We start from the raw sequence: 15,493 nt of genomic DNA on the forward strand, positions 1-15,493 counted from the left end.
CACAGACAAGGACAAGGCCCAAGGCCACGTCATTTGTAACATCTGGTACACAGTTCATTCACAGCTAAAAAAACGTACAAAGGACTGGTTTCTAAAATGTAACTCTGCTGGAATTACAAGGAGAAAAGATAAAAATGTTATTCGGAAAGCAAAGAGGAAGAGATCTTGCAGATTAGATTATGGGAGAATAGTAAGCAGTTCACTTCCCTCCGCCACCCCCACCCCAAAAAAACCTCTTACTTTTTTCACCGAGTGATATTGCAAAATTGCCAAGAAGCACAGGTGAGTGGTTACTGAAACTTTTGAAGCATGTGACAATGTAAGGAAAGTTCTGAAGATATCTTTATGTAGCTTGCTGTACTACTGGCACTAGCCATTTAATCACTGCTGGAGTCTTTGCAGGCATTAACACTCTCCACAGCCTTGACAGCGAATGATCTAAAAGATTTTTCAGTTAACAGTGGTGAGGAAGCATAAGCTCTGTGGTATCTGTATCTGGTGCACAAGCCTGCAGCCCTCAGAGAATGTTGCATACTAGTCATTAAAAAAAAAACCCTAGTTCTAGTTTTGTTAACTGAGACATATTAACACCTAAGACTGGAATCAGTAGGTTCTTGAGGTGCCTTCCCCTACCACCCCATCTCAGGCAAAGACTGGAGGGTTTTTATTTACTTGCTATGCCTCAGTTCCCACAGACATACGCTTCTTCCAATATTATGGACGAGCAGATCTCCCTGGAATATCTATAAGCAAATAATATTGCTAATCTTCAGAGCACAACAGAACCATTTAGCGATGCCACTGTTCTGTAGCACTAATAGGAAAAGAATGGAGGACTATAATAATTCTAATATACCAGGAAAGCATCCTGTAAAACCCCAAAAGTAAAGAGATGGAACAAGTATTAAGAACATCTCAAAGAAAATAAATAACTGGAAATTACTCCCTGCATCAGAATGAGCTGCTACTCATGTTTCTGCTAAAGGGCAGAGAAATAGCCACTTGCCTTTGACCAGAAACTGATTTGGGTGGGGGGCTACTGTTGCTTTATAATAACATATACAACCTTAAATATCACACTGCTTACATGAAAACATGATGATTCAGGAGCGGCCAGTTATAACAAGTTTAATGCTGAACTTCAAAAGACATCACATTTAGTTTTCATCACAAATTCTTCTGGCAGACCCATGGACTTACTCAAAGCAAAAGGCTATCCAGAGCCAAAGAAAACTACAGCATGTGGGGTTTCCGAACCACTGAAACAGTGGTTTCTGATAAGCCAGCAACAAACACTACCAGGTGGTAACGAGACTGCCTATCCCGTGGCTCCAACAATGAAAAGAGGATTTCAAAACCTCAGGTCTTCCTACTGTCAGCTCTGTTTTTTATTATTCATGTCATTTTACACAGATAAAATTCATTCATTCCAGGCTGAAGCTCCCAACAAAAGCATGGATGTTCTTCTGGAGCTCTGAACAGTTATCAAAATTCTTAGGTCAGCTCCTTGAGGAAACCAATTTATATTCCCTTTCAACGATGTGAAGACTCATTTCCACAACCCTATGAACAGAGTAAGTGACTAGCAGATTGAGAGGGGTACTCAAGAGAAGCACATACATTCGTTCAACCACTGAAGAGGTTTTTCAGAAGACGGTATTTTCTATTGCCTTAATTACAAGAATCATGATTTTTCATTTAAATCATCCCATTCTTCTGCCTTTGTGATTCAGCCCCAAACAGCAGAACTTTATTAAAATTTTAGTTTCTTCAAAAATAAAAGGAACCCTGCTAAATTGTTAACGAAAATTTTTTGTTCCCTCACCATGTAGTGATCTCTACCTTCTGGGAAGAATTTTGCAAGTCAGAGCACTAGACAGAAGCACTGACCTGCAGCCATCTCCAGAAAGTATCAAATACTGCCTGGTCACAAGGTACTGGCTTCAAATGGCAAACCAAATTTCACACCAACCCAGCTTTTCTGTAGTGTACCCTTGAGGGAACACTAGTCTAGTGCTCAAATGCAGCTTGAAGAGGACCACAGCAGGACAATACAAATGGGCTGTGTTCCTGCTTGCAGAGTATCAGTTGAAACATTACTACTGCACATATCAATTTTAGTTTGGGGTGAAAACAAAACCAAGACCCGCTATACAAAGACAGTCATAGTAGAAATAGGATGGAGAGAGGGAGGAAGGAGTGAACAGGCCAGGAAGTACTGCCAGAAACAAAGTGAAGGGTACCTAGAGAAAATTCAAATGTATGGGCTTGTCCATAACGCTTGTGGGAAAGAGAATTACACACCTTGAATTGCAGGCAAATGACTTAAGTGTGTTATGAGACACTCCTGCTTGAGAATTATACACATTCTTATATTACATTGTGTAGAAACATGTATTTACGTAGCACGATGTTTACAAAATATATATGCAAGAGCATTTGTCCTTTCATGTTCTTTCCATGTATGTGGTTATAGACTCTCAGCAAAAAGGAAACAGAGGCAATTCTAGCTTTGAAACTGATGAATGAAGACTACACTGCTTAGTGTTCTTCACCACCTTTCCCTTTAAGCTTGTCTTCACCAAAACAAATACCACACAACAGGGAAGACAAATCATAGGCTGTTCCCAATTCCTTCTGGACAACAAGGCACTCCATTAGCTTCACACTGAGAACCTCAGAAGAACTGCAAGCAGCAAACACCTGCCAAAAAATAGGTTAGCTCTAATTATTGTTCAAGTTCTTAGACAGCCATAGCTATATCTCCCCATTTTCAAGACTAGTTCACTGTAATCCTAACAAGACCCCACTACTCTTTCCTTAGAGTTCCACAGAAGCCACTGTGTTCCTGCTTCTGGAGGCTATATTCCCACCACAGAAGCTTTACAAGTTGTGAAGAAAACCACTCTGGTGCATTGACAGTTGCAGATTTGGAAAACTACAACCAGCTTTGCATCTCCTCTTCATACTTTTGGGGATCAATAAAAGGCTTGTCAATAGACCGGATCATCAGCTCACCACAGTACACACATTCGGCAGCCACAATGTCATCAATGTCAGCTTTGATCTGTTCCCGGCTCTGCTGCCCCTTCCCCAAGCTAATGGTATCTGCATCCTTGGGACGATGGTGGCTCTTGGAAGGCTGACTGGTAGCTGCCAGCTTCTTCTGAAGATCTTCAAGTTTTGCCTGCTTATAGGCAGGAAGGTTTGGGAAAACTGCTTGGAGGAGACAGTCATAGTGAAACATGTGACCACACAGGAAAAGGTAAAAAGGGCGGTTTAGAAGTGGAAAGTCACAAGCAGCACATTTTTCCTGAGGCTCCACAGAGCCATACTTATTTCTCATTTCCTGGATGTCCTCTCGGATTCTCTTGGCACTCTGTGTGGCTTCCTCCATCTCCCTTTTCAGCTCCTCAATGTGCTTGTTGTAGTCCTCCAGGGAGTTACAGATTGCCTCCTTGAAATGGTCAATAGTGACAAAGTCTGGAAAGAATGGCAGGACGTCTTCAATCTTCAGCAGGGCACAGCTGGAGAGGCAGGCCATTGCCTTCTTGACATCCTTCTCTTCCTGAACAACATGGCAAGCAATCTTCAACCAGAGCTTCTTCCGGAGTTCCTCATCATCTTCAGGGAGATCTGCACAGGACTTGGCAAGATCAACATCCACCTAGAAGTTGGACAGGCAAGGAAACTGAGTTAAGCTTCCCTCTTCATTTATCCACCATTCAACTTCAAAGCCTGCTGTCCATTATAGAAGGCATTAATAGAAAACTTCTATTGCTATCTCACTGCAGTAGGGCTGCACTACTGACCTGCTCCTTGTTTACATGTCAAACACCTCTTCTCTCCACCAGTATTACTCCCTGAATATTTGCTTGCTACCCACCAGAGAACAACAAAGCCCAGCACTACAATAAGGGCAAATCCATGTTATCGTATCTTTGCTGGCCACACACATTTCAGCAAAGACATAGCAATGCCAGCAGAAAAAATTCCAACATCTCCCTGAAGGTCAGACTACGCTGACAAAGGCATTCTTCTGTGATAATTATCACAGCTAGGAATAGGAAGTAATTAGAATCCTGAACAATAGCTATACAAGTCTTGCATAAATGCAGATATGTTAAAGGTATTTTATGTTAGAGACTGAACTTAAGACAGACAGTACACCCCCTTGTACTTTCCATGCCCCTTCCCTCAATTATGGCTTGTCACAGTCAGCTGGCTACTTAAAACAATTGTGAAAGCACACAAGTATGTTAACAGAGACAGGTCTTTCTTCCTAGACTTCGCTGCACAGCTCCTGTACTGATAAGTCTGTTCAGTTCCTCTCAATGCTTCATTGTTCGAGATAACTTGAACAAGCTACATTCCTATATATCACAGCATGCATGCACAGACACACATATACCTGTAAGGCGAGATCCACAGCCTCCTCATACAATTCCATCACTTTGTAAATATGGACACACGCATGGCGGTGCCCATGCTCTGCGCACAGGCGCAATGCATACTTCAGGTCATAGTGGATCCTGTTTGGGTTGGTTCCTGCTTGCTCCAGGTATGATAGCAGCGAGTCCGGCCGACACAAAGCATAAAGAGACAGCAAGTAGTTGTGAATGGCTTGCTGGGTTTCCTCCAGCTGATAGACACAGAACTCCATATATCTAATGGCTTCATTGATCTGCTGGGTGCTGGCACTCTGGCTATAGTTAACAAGGGCTGGAATGAGGTTCCTGGCATCCAGTCTAGAGCCCATAGAAATCCAAGCATCAACTACCTTCTTAGGAATATGCTGGATGAGGACTGGAGAGAACTTGTAGAACAGCTTCTCGTCTCTGTGCCTGGACAGCACATTTAGAGCTTCATCGTACTCATCATGCTGGCAGTGGTGAGCTACTACGCGCTCGTAGTCCTGCATGATGACTGCAAAGTAGACCATGTGCTCTGTGTCCCCATGGCTTGCCAACAGCTCATAAATAGATGCCCGGTTATTAAATAGACAGTCTTTGTTTTTAGGACTGCTCAGGAAAGTGCGAAACTTCTCCCGTGTATCCAAATAGAGATTTCGCTGTGAGGGATCTCCTTCCAATATACCTAGCCAGTTCAGGTACAGCTCTGTTAACCACGTGGTCAGCAGAGTTGTCTGTGTCTTCTCAGAAGGCTTTAGGTTACTTAGCTTCTTAATCAGAAACTCCATCAGGGCCTCTTCTTGCTTGGCTTCAATGAACTTAAGGGCAATTTCCTCAAAGTAGTTCTGGGTCAGTGCATAACATTTGGCACTGTCTAGATACCTCTTGTTTTGGAAGCAGTGCTCTGCCTCTTTCGCCAGCACGATATCTAGGCACTCTGGACGGTCTTTACAATACTCTTTGGCTAAATCAAATTTGTTCATATTCATATACATCTTCCACACATCTCTAGATTCCCGCTGGACGTGGTAGCGAAACACTACTTTCTCAGTGTGGATCCATATCTGCTGGACTGTGGGATCTTTGATCATGCGTGTCAGTAAGCCAAACTTCTCCAGGAACAGATCTTGAAAAACAACCTGCCCATTCAGAGTGCATACAGCCTTCACCCGATCAGGCAGCAGCAACAGGAAGTGGAACTGGGTAAGTACAATGGATATTGGCTTGTTCACAGTTATGTCAATATCAGAAGGATAAACCCAGACCCGTTCATCACTCAAAATTGAATCAGGACGGCTATAATCCAATGTACCATATAAAACACCATTTCCCATCATCCAGGCAAAAGAGCGTGGGTTGGAGCGCAGTTTTGGGGTGTAAAAGGCTATCTCACTGAAACCAAAGCTGGCCGGAAACTCCCGGAAGCTGGGCAAATGGTCAGCATGCATAGCAAATATGGAGCTGAAGCCTTGCTGCTCTGTCCCTTCAGGCACTTTGCCAACAAACTGGAAGAGTCTCTTTCGAGTGGTGGCTATAATAAAAAATTTCCCTTCTATCCCTCGTTCAATCTCCAAGCAGCAGACTGGGGCAGGTCCTGATTCCTCCTCCAGAGTGTAGACCTGTCGGAAGTACTGGTCGGGATTCGTGCTAAAGAGGCTTCCCTCACTGACAGAGATTTCAGCCTCATAGATCTGCCCCTGGGCTGTCCCCACCAGGATAGGCCCAGTGTTGGTCTCTGAACCAAGAAATTTGTTCCAGCCCACACTTTCAATCAAGTGGCCTTTCCAGCGGGAGAGAGCTCGCACTTTCTGAACACTTCTGTTCAGGTAAAGGCATTCACTGGTGTTCAGAGCAATCAGGAGATGAGAGCCTGCCAACAGGAGAGGGGTATGGGAAGGAGAAGGAGAGAACAAATTAAGACTCTGCCTAATCAAGCCACATTCCTGAGGCTTCTAATCCTCACATTTGATAAGCTCCGATATCAACATACTTAACCCAAGACTTTCCCAGGCATTCATAGGAATGTAGGGGATTTCCATGCTGGATCAGAACAGTAGTCCATATGTTGCAAACTTAAATTACTAGTCCAAGATGCTTCAGCGAGAAGGTATTCTTCTGTTTCAATAAGTGTTCTAAGGACAAACAGTTCCCAGAGTTCTCTCCTATCCCTGGCAGTTGGTGACAGATATGAGCATCTCTTTCCAAACTTTTGTTTTGTTTTTTAAAATCAGTCAAGGCTACAGTGAGCTGCAAATGTTTTACACTCCTTTTTAAAAATTCTTATATAAACACATACAGCACAGGGTGACTGCAAAGATTTCCTTTTATTGGTTTTAGCAGCCTTGCTCAGAGCAGCCTAATTGCATGTGTTCATTTCAGAGAGTTCAAAAGCAACAACATACACACAACAAGCCAGTGTTTTTCTAATAGCACAGGGGCAAATCAGTAGGCAGGGCCCCTGGGCAATGGAGTCCTGCCCACAGAAGAACCACCTGCTCTCCTTATTGACAGAACAGAAAGAGAACTCCTCCGCCAGTGCTTCTTATGCACATTCAGTTGCGTCTGCTGCCAACCACTGTCTGTAAATATACATAGACTATTGCCTCACCTGTGTGGTCCAAAAACATCTTGTAGACTTTAGCTTCATCTTTGCGTCCCAGCTCTACCTGATTAGGTTCATCTGGCTTCCCAAGATCAATCCTGCAAAGAGAAACCATGAAAACATGCTTCCAACAGAAGTTCACGTAGCTGTAATTGCTTACTGTTTTCCATATTGGTTCACGGCTTCTTATCCAGTTTGTAATTGTACGTTCTCTAGCAACTTAAGAAAAAAAAAAAGGCAGGGGAAAACAAGCAATAAGTTCAGGTCTCTGGCAGCATTACCTGAGAAGAGTGTCTTTGCCAAGGCTCATACAGAGCTGGTTAGAGGAGACCACTAAGCTGTTAATTTTCTCTGGAGGAGCAAAATCAATCCTTTGCTTGTTAAATATTGGTGTTTCCTTCTCCAGTCGTGCATTCACATATCCTGGAGAAAGAACAAGAACACTTAAAAACAAAATAAGACAAAAACGCGCAACAACAACCCTACATTACATCAAAATCTAACTTAAATTCTACTCAAATTCTTTTGACTAGAAGGGTCATCGCCTGCTCTGAGTTTTACTGAAAAGGGAGTGTGCTCCACGGAGCATGAACACAGAGAGCAGCACTCACATAGATATGTATAACAGGAAAGAAAAGTAGTAATACGCTTTACTGTCTTGTCATAGAACTGCAAACTTGTCACAAGCATTAATTTGAAAGCATGGAGAATTCCAGGGGAAGCCACAAAACTGTCACATAAACTGCATAAAAAGCTGAAAATGACAGTAGAATCACAAAGTAATTTATTTTCCTTGGTTGACAGCTTATTTGTTCAAGACAGGAAAGAATGGCTGGTATTACATAAGACACAGAGGGCTCTGGTTTGACATTCCCATACAAGCCACCCAAGAGATTGCTGTGGCGTTAACTGAAATCTATTTCTCTCTTATTCCATGTGGGAACTGAATGAGCTACCATACTTGACATCCATCATTCACAAGCTAAAGCTATTTTTAAAGCCATGTTGGGTTTTTTTGTATCCACATAGACTTCATCATAGAGAGAAGTCTGTTGGATTATTTGCTGCAGGGAACACAGCTGGAGGTCACAATGATGCTTTTACAATACCCCTGTTTTACCAACCATAACACTATCCTAATTGCAACTTTCCCGTTGTTGCTGGAAGGCATGCAAACTACGTATTAGGGCCAAAACAATAACCAAGACCTGGTGATTGCTGAATCAATGCTCCAATCTTGGCATAAATTGCCTCCTGAGCCAAAATGCATTCAGACTGGTTTACTGTTTCATGGCAAAACCCAAGATGGAGCCAGACTAACCTAATCCTCAGATCCTTTCAAAAACCATGCCTGAATTCTAAGAAATGCCCAATTAAGTTAAGGTTAGAGTTAAGGGTTGAAATTTGACAAGACATGGCCACCTTAAGGTACACATGTTGCATTTTAAGCCCAACCAAGCAAACCTGACCAATCAATGAACTGAAAATGGTAGTATGTACAACCACAGCAAGTTAGCTCACGTGACTAAGTAAGTATTCAGCTAGTTTAGTCCCAACTAGCTTGGGAAATGTGGCATCCAGAGGATCCATAGGATGTTTGAGGGACTACTTATGAAGGAGATCTAAGTGGGAAAGGCAGAGAATGGAGAAGTGAGGTCTGACTTGAGGGAAGTGACATATTTCTGCAGAAATATGTTAATAAATGAATACATAAAACTTAGAAATCTATTGCTTTAAAAACCTCTTGTGATCTTCAGAGCAGATGGGCAAAGTACAAGATGCAGTTCAAACTCTAAGACTCGTTCCTTTGGCTATGACAAAGGCAAAAGCCCAGCCACAGGCAAGCTGTCAACAAACTGAAACTTTTAGGACAGGTGAACCCGTAACACCATGTGGCACCACGGAGAAGCAGCGTGACAATTTAGTTTTCGTTGAAGACAGGTAGACCTCTGCACCCAAAAACACGGGACTTGCAGAGACCATGCCATTCTATTCCTAAACAAGGACAGCACTCTTCCTATGAGGAAGCAAAAAACTACAAAAGAGCTCAGATATGCCAGTGAACTGCAAAATAAGAAGACATTCATATAAAACCAAAACCAAGTGATGATACTAATTAGCAAAATCCTGGAACATATCTGCATCCAGAAATAGATCTTATCACAAAGTTTCATCCATATCTGTCCCATGGGACAAGTTTTCCCAGTGACTGAATTTCCCATACACACAAAGTCTTACATAACCTCTGACAAAGAAAACAGCAGAGGACCTCAGTCTGACCACACTACCTCAAGCTAGAAAGCAAGACAGATTGATACATTCCTAGGTTAACCCATCTGCTTTGCTCCCCGTGCGAGTGAAGGATTTCTAAAGCAAGCTGATCCATGCAGCAGTTAGCCTGGACAGGAAGATTAAAAACAAAAAGACCTATAGCAAGTTAAGGCTATTCATGGCCAAAGTAGCTAACTAGAAAGATGTAAACTTAAAGAAAAAAGAAGCCTGGGATTGTATCTCAGAGGAAACAGACTGCTTCCATCCTAAAGAGCATAGGCCTGACACTCTCTGGACTGGGACTAACAGCACCACTTCAAAGCACACTCAATACCTATAACCTCCCCCAAATTATCCTGAAAAACTCTAATTTCAGCCATGCTGCTGTTGAAAAGGCCAGTGTAGTAGTGGAAAGCAGCCTGCTAACACTACAAATCCTTTAATTGCCTATTCTACCAATGCCTTCTCCTTGCCTCTGCCTCAGCACTAGACCAGCTGGCAGGATCTTTAAAGGATTCTTGTTTTAGAGGAAAGATGCACATGCAGGAACAGACAAAGCAACCACAATCTGAGTAGGCAGCCTTTTGCTCAGCACATATGGTTTTTTCTTCATATTGATCCACATCTTAAACATTACCCACTTATACAAATGTGGGTTCTTTCCAGTTAAGCAAAACAGATGTTCTTCATTTCAGATTAGGGAGCTGCAATGCCACGGCTTAAATTTGCTGGTATGAACTGCGGTTCAAAACATGCAGACAAAACTCCCAAGCTGCAGATTCCCATGATGTCACAACTAACCAATAAATATAAACACATATTTAGATATATAAAAAGGAAGGATTATTCTGATGGGAAAAACCCACATACCAACGGATCGCCAAGTCACATTCATTCAGGCAATCTTGTGAATTTTTTTCAGATTGCCATCAAGCAAAAACAGCAAGGAAACTGAGACAGCAAGGAAACCCCAACACAGGAAGGAAAGGGAGCAACTAGCACCTATACACAGGTAGGGGTTTTGAGTTGGGGTGAGTTTTTTTTTTCTTTATTCAGTCATAGTTCAAGCCAGTGGATTGGATTCCAGCATTCTGGACTCTTTAGGACTGTATCCGCTACAATTATAACAACTGTAGGATCATCATCACTAACATGAGGAATTTAGCTAGCGTCCATAACAGCAGAAGGATACACTTCTTTAGCTTACAGTTCTCTACACAAAGGAGATGTCTATTTTATAACATGCATTCCTTTCAAACAGTCCACTCCTTCATCCTGACCCCAATGTCTCTCTTATATTCAGGCAAGATTCTACTGCAGCATTTCCCACCCTGATTTCTGGGCAAATCTGCATTTTTCCTTAAAGCTTTTAATCTGTTCAAAGATCTAAGCTCACCAACATCAGTCACATCTTGTGGGTCAAAGTAGGTCTTTTCATGCTGGACCTGCAGTACTTTAAGTTTACACTGCAGCTGTACTTTAGGTTGGCAACAGAGTCACTGCGTGGTTACCTACAACTTTGAGAAACAGCACCTGCAGTTTGGCAAGCACAGGGAACAAGTAACTAAACAGAGGAATAAGTTGTAACATCTTCCAAAATTTCCAACCTAACCCTTAGGACTGCTTTCAGGAAGTTAACTGTCTACTTGCATCTTTTTCCAAAATCAATTTGCTTAAACTTCAGATTGCCCACAACTTCTACCAGCCCAAGTCTTGTTCAAAATCACCAGTGCAGTCTGATTTAAGAATAATTAAAATCCTGATTAGGCTGTGCCTTTGCAATTAAGCAGTTTCCAAAACCTCCTTTGCCAACGTCAATTGTCAGCAAACTGGCAGATTTCTCAACTGTAAGACAGCCATGACTGAAGACAGTGTTGCAGCAGTCAAGAAGAAAAGCTGAGTCCTTGAAAATTTATTTTCGGTAACACAGCTTGTCCCAACACTGTTTTGCACAACATCTATTCAGGACACTTATTCTTTATGTAACGTTACACAACAAAATAACTATGCATGTTAAAACAAACACGGGGAACATATCTACTGCAGTACCTAAACTCAGAGTAATTGTCTGTGTATTTATACTCAATAATACACACAGTATGACATAATTCCTCAATTCTTACCACGTATATAAACCTCATAACCTGGTTTCCCCAAATGTTAACAGTGGGCAACACTATATGAGGAAAAAACTTGCAAGAATGTGTCCATGCATTTCCAAACTTGTAACTCAAAAATGCCAGCTCTGCATAGCCGCTGGTACTACCACAACAAACAAACCAGGTAAAACAGAATCCTCTCATAACCTACATTTCCCTGCCACACTCAATAAAATGTTGTGACGTAGCATCTAATAGGGAACAGTTATTGAACCTAATAAACCTTGAATTTATCATGGAATATACTTGCCATTTGTTTGCTTTCTCTCACATGAAAAAAACAACTGACTGGTCGTCACACTGTTACTTTACATTGATTGTACAACTCCCCGAATAGTGCAGCATACCAAAGCTTCACAGACCTTGACAGAAAAGTTTAATAGCGATATAGATTGCTTTCTTGGTCATCTTCTTCAGCGGTAACCTTGCATCATGTAGTCAGCCTAAGGGAAACACTGCAAACAATGAAGCCTTTGGTAAACTGCCCCTGGGTTAGGAAACTAACCCCATGCAGGTACAACTATGCACACAGCCAGAATACTGTGGCTGTAACCATTGGGTTCCTCAGAGAGAAGGGGAAAAAAAAAAAAGGAAGCAAGGTGATGAGATGAGCTCAGACAACTACCACAGCTCTGAACCAAATAGTGCTAAGAAGTGGTTAAAATTTGTGACTACAAAGGCATGCCACTTCACGTACACGTGTTTCCACCACACACCACTTCATGGCACAGGGGGTATGGCCTTGAGAAGCCCTCCGACAGATAACCAGCACCTCAGTTTTGTTAAGGTGACCTGCATCACCCCTGAGCTTCATCAGGAATCGAGTGTCCCCTGCGTCAAAACATTTCACACCGCAAACGATGGAAAAACAAATCGCACCTGAATGTTATGCCACATACACAGCGATACACCCTTTACTGGAAGCATTCCCCACAGCCTGACATGCCCTGCTCCCCATCCCAGCCCCAACTAATGAGCTGCCACCTTGCCTCCCCCCTCCCAGCAGGAAAACCCGCACACCGGAGGCCCCGCCGAGGGGCTAACGGTGGGAGCAGGCCTCCGGGCGGCCGGACACCGGGCCTAGCCCTCCACTGAGGGGACACAGGGCCTGGCTGTAACCACAGCGCCCCGGGGGCCGGCCCGGCCAGAGGGGTGCGTGGGCGCCGCCGCGCACCTACCGGAGTGCGGGATGCCCACGCTGGCGCGGCTCTGCTGCACGGAGGCGGAGCGGTAGAGGGAATCTTCGTACTCGTCCAGGATGGAGGCCATGGCCGCCAACGGTTACCCGCCAACGGTCACCGGCACCCCAGGCCCGCGCCGGCCGCTTCCGCCAACGCTCAGCTGACCCGCGTCACGTGGCCGCCCGGTGGCGCACTGCGCCTGCGCCGCGGCCCCGCCCCGCTGCCCCGGCGCGCGGGGCGGGAGTCTCCTTGAGGGAAGGGGTTCTCCCTCCTCGAAATGGCGGCGGGAGGGCCGCTCGCCTCGGCCTCGCGGTTGTTAGTTACGCCTGTAGTCGCAGGCCGGACCTTCATGTCCCTAATAATACCCTGAAGATGGCAAATCGGCCCGTACCCTTGCTTCCAGGTCTGGGGGTGCGTGCAGACGCAGCAAGGCTTGCAGGCCCTGCGCATCCCTGCGGTGCCCGCGGCGTCTACTCGCTGCCCTCTTGCCGCGTGCAGCCACGTGCGTGATAAATCGCCTGATGAGCGCATCAGCGTGCTTTACTGGGATCACTTAGTTGTGATGGTACTGCAGACGCTACTGATTGCAACCAGGAATTGGCTGGTTTTAAACACTCTGTAAAAACTCCTGTGTTGTGACTTTTCTGTAGCACTGAGTGGTAAAATCTTGGCTTTATTGCTGAAACAATGATTGCGGCACAGCATAATGGGGATCCAGCATAAGGCTGTCCGTGAACGGTGCTAGATTTGCCCTGCAAGTTTATCCCAGCTTTTTAGACAGTGTGCTGGACCCAGCTTCTGTATCACTAAATAGTGCTTCAGAGCTGAGGTTTTCTTTTGTTCTGATTATGCCAACAATTGCTATTTACAGCTTTATGCTCCAGATTAAACTAGCCAAATTTACAACAACAGCATTAACAAAAAGACTAATCTCTTATACAACACTTGGGTTTCATCATATGTAAAACGGTTACAGATGTACGTGTATATACTGTATGCGTACTGTATACTGTCTATTATATATAATCTTCACAACACTTTCTGGAAGGAACAGAGAAATGTTGTCCCACAGGGTACAGGCCAGTTTGCATCACAGAGAGATCCATTAGAAGATAGAGGAGGTCTTCCCAAACTTAGCTTGCACGTTAGGTGGCAGTGAGGCAACACCAGTAGCTGTGGCACGTGGCTGGCTTTGCACAAACAAGAAAGTTACATCTCTTTTTTTCTCTGCCCTTTTACTGGGTACCTCGCCCCCATAAATTAGGGCTCCGGTCTGCGTCGCTCAGCCTCAGGCCTTCTCCCCAGCGCTGAGCCAGATGTGCAGGTCCCACGCTAGCTGGGTTCCTGGAGGCTCCCATGGCACGCCTCCACGGGGTCACCTCTGCCCGCTTTGCTAAAAACATAAGATGGCTCTTCCCGACTCAGCCTGCCTGCAAGCGCTGGCAGGAGCCGAGACCCAGCTCCAGCCTCTGCTGTTTACCCTCTTTATGTGGCAGCTCTGAGCCAAAACAACAAAACCACATTCCTTTGCTCTCCAATCATCCTCATCATCATAAACAGCAACTGTTCTCTTTCAACTTCTCAAAAGGTACACACAGATTACATTAGGTTTAGGGTAATGAGGTAGGAAGGGACTTCTTGGACTATCAGATCCATTCTCCCACTCTTGTAGATACCACATCATACAGTCCTTTCTCTATTCCTATCAAGCTCTGTCTAAAAGCGTGGGTATTTTTTCCCCCGACTGCTCCAGCTTGTACCTGTTCCAGATGCTGATTACTCTCATGATTTCAAGCTCCGACTTCCAGTCTAGAGTAAGCTGTGGCTAGTCTGAATCCATTTGTTCTTGTCCTTTAGTGTAAAGGCCATTTTAGGGCATTAATTTCCATTGCAAAAAATCATCACCAATCATAGCCTTCATTCAGATGTACCTCATGCAGGATTTACCAAACCAAGAAGCCTTTCTCCTCTTAAAAAGAGGAGGCGATTAGTTTCCTGGAGCATCCAAGTAGTTCTTCTCTGCATCAGTTGCAGCTTCAGCTCATGTTCATGTGACAGGGGTGAGCATAGTTTGACCCGTCATTTCAGATGAGGTCTCTCCCTGTTGCCCTCAACGATGATGCTTATACTTCTTCTCTTTTTAGTCACATTTTTAGCAGTAGAAGACTGAAGGGTTATTTGGTAAGGGGGAAATAAAGTCTCTCAAAATATATCTGGAAATTAGACTAAATTGAAATTTGTGCACAAATTTCTCTGTGTCCAGCTCTATGAGGTGTTTCCATTCGAAGCCTGGATCAGGACATATCTTTGTAATCTTTTTTTTCTTGGTCAGGTCCAGAAACGGAAGAGATTTTCTTTCTCATTCTGGCAGATATTATTGCCAGTTAGGACTGATACCTCATGAGAAACTTTTGTCTGATTTTAGTGTGGTTAAATTGGAAGCCAGATCCTCACCTTATTTGGAAATGAAACATCAGCCTAAAGCTAATCCAGGCCCACAAGCCTGCTCCGTCCATCTGCACTATCATCTGCTATGACTTTAATTTACAAACATGCGCAATAATTATATCCCAGTGCTGCATTCACAGATTTCATATTCTGAAAAGAAGGGGAGAGCAAGGGTTGCAGGCAAAATATTTATCAGCTCTTTGATTCACCAGGAGTGTGTGGAGAATCAGATGATTACATTTTGTGTGTAGTAGTGGTATAAGTCTGTAAGAGGGACTTGTGGGAAAGAATTAAGGGGAGTGATTTCAGGGATGGGCTTGGATTGGAAACCTAAATTCTGGTCTTGTTTTTGTACGGCTGTGATCACACTCGCAGTAATTTTGGCTTAAACAGTTAGCATTTTCTCCAAGCTATGGACAC

At 43.9% G+C, this 15,493-nt stretch overlaps 1 protein-coding gene across 1 annotated transcript; it reads right to left on the minus strand.

Annotated features, from left to right (window-relative positions):
- Positions 1–1,111: 1,111 nt before the first annotated feature.
- On the minus strand, positions 1,112–12,798 carry VPS18 (VPS18 core subunit of CORVET and HOPS complexes). The gene is made up of 5 exons (XM_075152165.1): positions 12,623–12,798; positions 7,296–7,437; positions 7,021–7,112; positions 4,412–6,282; positions 1,112–3,667 (listed from the first exon to the last, which is right to left on the minus strand). The coding sequence occupies exons 1-5, from the start codon at positions 12,711–12,713 to the stop codon at positions 2,939–2,941; spliced, it is 2,925 nt and encodes a 974-aa protein (XP_075008266.1). The 5' UTR covers positions 12,714–12,798; the 3' UTR covers positions 1,112–2,938.
- Positions 12,799–15,493: the final 2,695 nt, after the last annotated feature.

The sequence above is a fragment of the Calonectris borealis genome, chromosome 5 (assembly GCF_964195595.1).
Source record: "Calonectris borealis chromosome 5, bCalBor7.hap1.2, whole genome shotgun sequence".
NCBI classification, from domain to species: Eukaryota; Metazoa; Chordata; class Aves; order Procellariiformes; family Procellariidae; genus Calonectris; species Calonectris borealis.